At 33.9% G+C, this 9,328-nt stretch overlaps 1 protein-coding gene across 1 annotated transcript; it reads left to right on the top strand.

Moving 5' to 3' along the window:
• Positions 1-415: 415 nt before the first annotated feature.
• On the top strand, positions 416-7,916 carry LOC127987204 (uncharacterized). Its single transcript, XM_052589467.1, has 6 exons — positions 416-758; positions 5,222-5,542; positions 6,254-6,580; positions 6,805-6,924; positions 7,051-7,091; positions 7,467-7,916. The coding sequence occupies exons 1-6, from the start codon at positions 623-625 to the stop codon at positions 7,575-7,577; spliced, it is 1,056 nt and encodes a 351-aa protein (XP_052445427.1). The 5' UTR covers positions 416-622; the 3' UTR covers positions 7,578-7,916.
• The last annotated feature ends 1,412 nt before the right edge of the window (positions 7,917-9,328 follow it).

Here is a 9,328-nt window from a genome sequence, read left to right as displayed (position 1 = left end):
ACTTAAAACCAACTGGCTGATGCTCATATAAACAACAAAAGTTTCTTGGGGCAATAATCTTGTTTTGAGATAAATGTTTTTTTTTTCGCGATGCCTTGGAAAAATACTTCATTACCCACAATCCCAAAGTGCTGCATCTGATTGGTGGAACACGTGTTACCGTCTGGTTAAACTGTCTATGGTTAAACCCCGCGAAGGTCCATGAAGACTGAATATCATTAATAAAACTAAATAAATAAAATAAAAACCTCAGACATGCTCTAAAACTCTTTAGATATGGATTTTTCCAAAATTCAATGGGAGAAATGAATGGGAAATTTACTTCCGGCACCTAAGCTCTCTCGGGCTGTGGGCTGGACTCTCCATGCTCTCATAGAAAAGAAACAAACAGGATTTCGAGGCGGGGCCTTGATTCGTCGTCGCTGCTGCTGGGTGTTCGCGGAATGAGGCACTAGTCCACTAGTCCTCCGAGTCGACTCCTCGGTTCATAAGTCACACGTATTCCTCACCTAGAACCGCCAAACAGCCTCATAATATCGAAGATCAAATTGGCAAAACACAAACGAAGGATTCGACACTGCGCTTGAATTGGAATAGTGTTATTTGTACACCCAACCGATCTATGGCCCAAGCTGTTACTTTCACTTTTGGGTCCGACATTTTGACTTCTGTAAAATCTGCCTTCTTTTTCAACGGAAAAGTGATGAATATGTTCACTTTTTTCCTGACGTTAGTAGGATGCCTGTTCTTCATTTGTGGTAAGACTTTATTTGTTATTTTATCTTTTAAATTCTCCGGTTAAACCCATAATTTTGTAATTCTTGTTACTATCATAGTTCATGACATGGTTATCACAGATCCCTGTCATAGTTCATTTTTACGTGAAAGAATAGAGGTATTTGAGGGGACAAATTATTTGAATCAGTTCAACTATTTTAAAGGGTGAATAATAGCGCCAGTCGTCTTGTTCTAGGCCTATAGAAATATCCTTTCATGATCTCTTTATTGATGTCAGAATCAAAGGTTTTGAAGAGTATTTCACGATCTTTATTCTATAAATTAAAATATTTTTTGTAATCTAATATGAATCTAAGCAGAAATATTATATCAGATAGCTCTAAAATTAGCCATAGGCCCAGGCCCGGCGCCACAAGGGGGCAATGCCCACTCAGATCTGTTTCATTTTTGTATTCATGGTTAAAAATAAAATGTTCAACCTTTTGAGTTAAATAATAATTTAACCTTATCCCCATGCGATTTAGAATGTTCAGTGTTGTAACCACTGATCTATAATAAGTGGTTGTAACTCGTGACATTACTGCCAGATTCAAACGTCTTTCGCGTTGGTTGGCGCTGTCATACACTGTTAAAAATCGCTGTAAAAAAACGGCCAAATTTCGACAGTAACATACTGTTTTTCAGTAAAACAGTGCATTCTGGGTAATATTCATCGTTTTCGAGAAGGTAGCCTGCTGCTATATATCGTAAATTAACAACGTTCAAAGTCGACACTCAGCGGCTGTGTTTCAAATCACACCCTACACCCTCATTCACTATTCCACATGAGTTTACTAATATAGTCCACCTAACAGAGAGAATGAAAACTAATTAGTGAATTCAGACAATGATCAACAGCTGCTGTTAACGAGTAGAATCACTGAAGAAAAAAGAAACAAGACAAACACAAGAAATACAACTGACTTCAGCCACAGCTTTAGATGAAATCAACTGAAGATTTAAACAATCAACAAACAGCTTTATCAACTTCACTCATTACTAACCAGACTGACTTTATTTCTTTCAGATCAGAGATCAGAGATCAAAAAATCTTATTGAGAATTACAGAGATTTAGATGATAATGTTACTGTTTCGTCTGACGTCACCATTGTGGAGATCAGTGTTTGCTTTAGTTGGGCTCCTGACCCTTGACTTTTGTACTTCAACTTTTGTTTCATTGTTATATTTGTATCTTTATGATACATCTGTTACAGCAATATTAATCTTCATGGTCAAGTGACTATGACGGTTTCTGTCAAGCATGATCTACTAGACTGACTTGTTGCTATAATAGTCAATTCACAATTTGGTGTTAAAATATATGAGTGAACAACTCTTTTCTTTTGTTTGTTTCTTCAATTTTATAAGATTGAACGGTAATGTGATTATCTGGATATGGATTTAATGAAACTTTGAGCTTTAAATATTTTGGGCAGCAGTCCTCACAACACTGAAAGAGAGACATCAACAATCAGCATATGAATCTCAACAATGGTGACAATCAAAAGGTTTATGATGCAATGCATGCTGGGTACCAGCACAGGATAAAACTCATCCATGACTCCCAGCATGCATTGGGGCATGAATAAATTATGCCCCTGAATTGTTGACTTATTTTCTTGAATTCTTATGTGCTTATAATTTTGCATTTGTTTTAAGTTTTAGTAGCATGTGTTGTGATGTTCAGAACTGATCTGTTCATTTATTTTGTGGATTGTCACCATTGTTGTGATTCATACGCTGATTCTTGATATTTCTGTCTAAATTTAATCAAAGGTTTTTTTTTTTTTTTTTATTATGAGTGAAATTTTTTTAACAGTCTTTTATAACTTATGGCTCAGAAGTGTTCATTCTTATGCTGTAATATCAATATTCAATAAGAGAAGAGACACGGGATTAGATCAGAAATAATAGTGTTTGTTCTTGTCAATATATAAACAACAATATCAGATTTTTTTTTCTTCTGTGTACTTTTGTTTTGCTATAACAAGTTCCAAAGACGCATTGTTACAGCATGTTAAAAAAAACCTTAGTTGTTGAAAAGTCATGTTCAAGAGCCCAACTAAAGTAAACACTGATCTCCATCATGGTAGTGAAAAAAACACCTAAACCTATTTAACTCTCCATAAGTTCTTCTGTAGACATCTGACAGAAATAAAGTCAGTCTGGTTAGTAATGTGAATCTGGTGAAGCTGTTTTAATAGTTGTTTAATCAGATCTTGAGAGATTTGATGTATTCTTTTATTCAGTTGATTTCATCTAAGGCTGTGGCTGAAGTCATTTGTAGATCTTGTGTTTCTCTTTCCTTCAGTGATTCTGCAGGTGTTTATACTAATGCTCAATCATCAATTAATCACAGAATTATCTCATTAACTTCACTGATTCAGTGTTACTCTAACACTCTGTAGTGTGCACACATTATAAGTGTTCATTTAAAACTGAGGATTTTCTTGTGGGGTTTAAAGTGTTAAAGATTTAAGATGAAGAAAAAACAGCATGAAACATAATTTAACAGTAATAAACTGTAATTAATTTACAGGAAACAAACTGTAGAAAAACAGTTATTTACTGGCGCCCCTGCTGCCAGTAAAAAACTGTTTTTCAACTGTTTCTTGCCGTAAATTAATGGTTGCCAGCAAAAAAAGTGTTTTTCTACAGTTTGTTGCCGTTAAGTCAAGGAAAAACAGTAATATACTGTAAAATGTAAACGTCAGATTTACCAAATGAAAAAAAAGTTAATTTAACTAAAATATTTGTGAACATCCATAGAAAAAAAACTAGGCAAAGTCATACACTGATAATGAGAGTAAATACTGAACTTGATTGTATTAATGTGTGTTTGCACAAGAGAAATCGTTTAGTTTAATGTAGTTTTGTTGTTCACCATTGTGCTGGAGAGTAGAGCTTTGCTTCAGTCAATGATGAGCCACAATTTCTGATTTTCTGCTGCTTTATGTAAAGGCAGTAAATGTGGAGTCGCTGATACAGTGATGATCTCTGCGTTAAGTACTTCAGCATATACATGTGTAATACAGCTGACAATGAGCTGCAGTGATTTGAGTAAAAGTCATGTATTTAGTTACTTTATTACTGCACATTAAGTGTAAGAAATATTCCTTCTCAGTGGACTCAAATGAAATAAGTTCATAGTGCTAACATCGTAGGAATGCTAGTTTTAAAAACTTGAACTGTTTGAAGCAGTGGGAGTGGAGTTAATTTCCATGGTAGAATTTACGGTAAAATACTGTTAAAAAATAAGAGTGGTAAATTAATGGTTAAGAGCTGTAAATTAACAGTACTTTACTGGCGCCCCTGCTGCCAGAAAATTACTGTTATTTAACGGCAATTTTTTTTACAGTGTATATCACAACTATGCCGTGTTTTCAACCTCATAATGTTTATTTTAGATTTCAGACATTTAAATACACACAAGCACTGGTAAAACAACAGCCTACATTTGGAGTTTGTAAAATACACACTGATGTCTGTGGAAGCAAGTGCTAGTGTCGCGTTGGTTGGCGCTGAGCCAGAGACGGACGAGCTCCGCGCTGTCATATTACAACTATGCAGTGTTTTCAACCTCATAATGTTTATTTTAGATTTCATACATTTAGGCTACACATAAGCACTGGTAAAACAATAGCCTACATTTGGAGTCTGTGAAAGCAGCAAAAACAATCTATTCAAATATAATTTGCCGACGTGTGTTTAGTAAGTGGAAGGAACAGGCTAACGTTAAGTTTACTCTATTGTTATAAAGATTTTTAAACGACCAAACACACTCACTTACACATATTTGAGAATCGGAATATAGGATAGTTGATGACATGGTAAGTAAGTTTGTGAATATTTCAATTAAAAAAGGAAAAACGGAATGAAGGATAGCCTACATCTGTTATACAGTGTTATTATTGACTGCGGTGTTTCACGTGACAAATATGACGCGTTGCCATGGAAACATTAAGGGGGGACGTTCTAAAATAACTGTCGCCTTGAAAAATCTTACTCTCGGGAGTCAGTTAGAATATTTTAAACTTAAGTGTGATTCAGTGCCACACTGTTTAAAATTTGCTAGTCTCTGGTTACCTGCAGTGGCATATGGAGTGTTTTAGGGAGCGCTGTATTTAAAAATCTGTCGTTGCAAAGCGAGATCTCAGTGTGTATTAATCATTGATGGTGTAATAAAGTTAAGCCCCCTTAACAATTTCACATGCCCCCTCAGTAATTTCATCCTGCAGCCGGGCCTACTGTCAACGTGAACGTATCTAATATACATGGCATGCAAAGACGTATCTTAAACCTGGGGACAGTTAAGAAAGTTTTTATCGGGTTCAAAATCCATGCATGCATCACAATTTGATTACAGAGATTCACATTATGTTGCATATTTTTGTCCCACTGTTCCAGAAATGATTTGTAATGAACTGTTAATTTCTTCTTCAGGTTCATCTGCTGTTGATCCAGACAGAGCGTCAGTGTCAGTGATGGAGGGAGATACAGTGACGTTACACACTGGTGTTCAAATGAACCAAAGAGACAGAATGATATGGTATTTTAATAACGATCGTATCGCTCAGATCACTGGAGATCAGAGTAAGATCTGTACAGATGCTGTGTGTCCTGAGAGATTCAGAGACAGACTGAAGCTGGATCATCAGACTGGATCTCTGACCATCACAGACACCAGAACCACAGACTCTGGAGAATATAATCTGAAGAACACCACGCGAAACACTGACAATATCTTTAGTGTTACTGTAGATGGTGAGTTGTTAAAAAAAATGTAAGCCAGGTTATCTGTGTTTAAATCACATCAGTTTAGTGTGTTGTGTTTTTGTATCAAGTTTAAACTGCAATACTAAAATATTTTAGTACAAATGATGATAGATGCTAACAGATATAAAGAACAGCCTTTGCCAAGCTTGACTATTGCATTCAATGGAAAAAAAAAACATAACCAAAAAACAAACTGCCACAAATGCAAAGCTAAGAACTTTCTGCCTATTTTTATTTCTCTTTTATTCCAATGAAGGTAGAATTTCTTTAGTTATCACACTGTTGGCATGCATTTGTGAACAAACTCTTAAGAGTAGTGACAGTTGCTCATTTTTATATCTTGATTGACTCTTAGCATCATTTCTGTGATTGGTGACTGATGATCTTCATTGTTAAAAGATTGTTGTTAATAGAAATGTTAATACAATGCAAGTGCATCTATCATCAAAACAAACATTTAGTGAGCTTTTCTTTTAGTTCATGAGCTGCACTTGACAGTTTCTCATGAGACTCTTATCTTCTGTTACGATCCGTTTAATTGAAGAAGTCTGTGATTAGGAAAAATGGATTAAGAATTTTCAGTCTGAAATTTATGGAAAATGTAACACAATGTTGTGTAGTTTTCTCCCCTTTCTTTCATTCTTTGTTATTTTGTTTGATTGTTGTTGTCCCTCCAGCAGCTGTTGGTTTGTGTTTCAGGTGTTTCTGCTGCTGAACGAGATGAAATGAAGACAAAGTCAGTGAAGGAGGGAGAATCTGTCACTTTAGACACTTATGTAATAAAAAAACCAACTGATGTGATGAAACTGTACATTAATGATGCTCTCATCGCTGAAATGACTGGAGATCAGAGTAAGATCTGTTCAGATGATGCGTGTAAAGAGAGATTCAGAGACAGACTGGAGGTGAATCAGAATGGATCTCTGACCATCACAGACACCAGAACCACAGACTCTGGACTTTATAAACTACAGATCATCAACAGCAGATTCAGCATCATGAGGAGCTTCACTCTTACTGTCTCTGGTGAGTATCATCTCATCATTCAGTGCATGTTTCCTTTTTATTTTAGATTACAGTTAAATATTTTTAGGTCCACTAAATGAGAAAGTGGATTGATCTTTAAAAACAACGCCAGGTTTATTTATCAGTTAAAATCAAGCAACACTGATGATCCAGGGACGGAAAGTGTAAATATCAGTCAAAGATTTTGATAAAATCAGTCAAATCTGTCTTTCTGTCTGTCAAAGATGTTCCAGATTCAGGATCGTCTTCAGTTGTTGTTGCTGTTGTTGTTGTTGTTGTTGTTCTTCTTCTTCTTCTGTTTGTTGCTGCTGTGGTTTTCTACAAGCGCCAAGAAATAATGCAATGTGAGTATTATATTCAGTTGATTTAACAAGAAGGTAATATGAAGATTGTTGTATGAAAATGTACATATTTTGTCTTTGTACAGCAAAGCCAGCAGTGTTTAATTAAGTTTATTGTTGATCATACAGGCATCAGGAGGCAGCGCGAGAGACAGGAGCGCCGTGAACAGGTAAGATTATGTCTGCAACTGTACATTTATTCTGTTCTGGTGTTTCTGGTGTCATTCGTGTTCAGTTATTATTAAGTTGGACAGATCCTCATATTGCATGACATTGTAAACTTGAATTTTTTATTTGAATTTATTATCATAATCATAAACACACAAACTTGTTATTTTAGTTATTTATAGTAACTAATGAATCTGAAATCTTGCAAATTCACAGTAAATATTCTCCTAAAAAACAGAAACTCCTCAATAAACTAAATAACAAACAACACAAAAACAAAAAACTTTATATCTAGTTTGAAGTATTGTGTGTTTGTGTAATTAAATTATCAGTCCTGTTCATTTCTTTTATGTTCTGTGAATCTGTGTTTCTTACAGAGAGATGATGCTCAAGACACATCCCATGATCAGGCAGATGCTCTAATGAAGACGGCTTCTAATGGGACACCTCATAATAAGACTGAGGCTGCTGAACAGACACAACTGTAACATTATTTATTATTTTATTGAAAGGGAAAATTAAGAGAAGATGCAGAAATTCTCATTGCTCACAGAAACACAATGCCAAAGTTTAAGTGTCATTAGTGATATCTTTTAGCATCTTGAGGACACTAATAATACACAATATTTCTTCAAACTGATGTTTTCAGAGGGATCACTGAGAAATGAAACATTTCACTGAAACTTTGTGTTTTTGTGAATTAGTTAGTAAAGCTTTGTGGTTAAAAAAGGCAGAAAGTTCAAATTCCGCAAGGATTGATCTATGAAATCTCACAATTATGTCCTTGATCAAGACTCTGAAACTCAGGAACTGAATCTTTAACCCCATAAAGCCTATATATATATATATATATATATATATATATATATATATATATATATATATATATATATATATATATATGGAACAGTTTATTGAAACTTAAGACGAACTATAGTACAAAAAGTTTGCTTGAGTATTATGTTTGATACATCAGGCATTTACATTTACATTTAATCATTTAGCAGACGCTTTTATCCAAAGCGACTTACAAATGAGAACAATAGAAGCAGTCAGGTCAACAAGAGAACAACAACAGAATACAAGTGCCATGACAAGTCTCAGTTAGTCTAGTATAGAACGCATAGCCAGGTGTATATACATTTTTTTTTTTTTTTTTTTTTTTAATTAAATGAAAAAGACAACACGAGGAAAAGTACTGGTGTTAGTAGGTTATGGCTCATTTAGTATGATATAGTGAAAATAATGAGCTTATTTAAAAAATAAAATAAACTCGCCCCGTTTTATTCAGAGACCCAAAATGAAAATGTAATTTGGTATAGATAGCAAATGGTGATATTTATACGACTAAAAAGTAAGATGTTTGTGTAGCTTGTAATGTAATGCATGACACTTTTAAAACAGTATAGCAGATACTTACATAAAATAATGAAAATATCAGTTTTCACTCCATCTATCCCAATAATGTCTATGTAAGATGATATTTAGATGCTTAAATTTCTACAGTTTCAAAACCTCAAAAGCTTGATGATTATATTTGATACATTTGAACACAATTTGTATAATAAATGTGTGGATAGTTAAGTGAACGTAAGTTGATTAAGTGTTTATATTATATTACTAACAATATACAAGTTATTTATGTTTAGTTTATAAAAATCTGAAACAATTTAACAGCAAACACGTGTCAAGCACAAGCCTACTTTTATACTAAAAATATACTTTAAAAAGTAAACTATCAGTCAGATGACACAAAGAATCAGGTAGATAGTCTGAAACATAATTTAGAAAGCCTTAGTAATATATGCATTAATCATTATACAGGCTTTATAGGGTTAATAACTACTGAAGATAGAAGCAGCATTTTTATGTTTTGTTTCAAAACTTACTGGCTGCTGAATACTTTATTATTATTTTTTCTTCTCAAATTTAAGCATCTTAGGGTGTTTTAAGTACATTTCACAAATGTTTACTAAAAAAAAAACTTTTTTCACAAACGAGTTTACTGATTAAACAATATTTGTTTGTTTTTATTGTATAGATTTTTTATTATTATATATATATATATTTAGATTTTGTAAAGTATAACGTTCTGCCTTTTTTTGTCTGTAGGGTGTTTAAGGTAAAGCTTCATATTTCACATTATTATCCGTTTTTCTCTTTTCTTCATCTGTGTCTCTTTCAGTTGAATTATGAAGCTTATTTAGCTGGGCTGTTTGTACAGTATGATTTCTATCAT

Source organism: Carassius gibelio, chromosome B22 (genome assembly GCF_023724105.1).
Source record: "Carassius gibelio isolate Cgi1373 ecotype wild population from Czech Republic chromosome B22, carGib1.2-hapl.c, whole genome shotgun sequence".
NCBI lineage: Eukaryota > Metazoa > Chordata > Actinopteri > Cypriniformes > Cyprinidae > Carassius > Carassius gibelio.
Note: the sequence above shows the minus strand (reverse complement) of the source record. Positions and strands in the feature narration are given on the sequence as shown.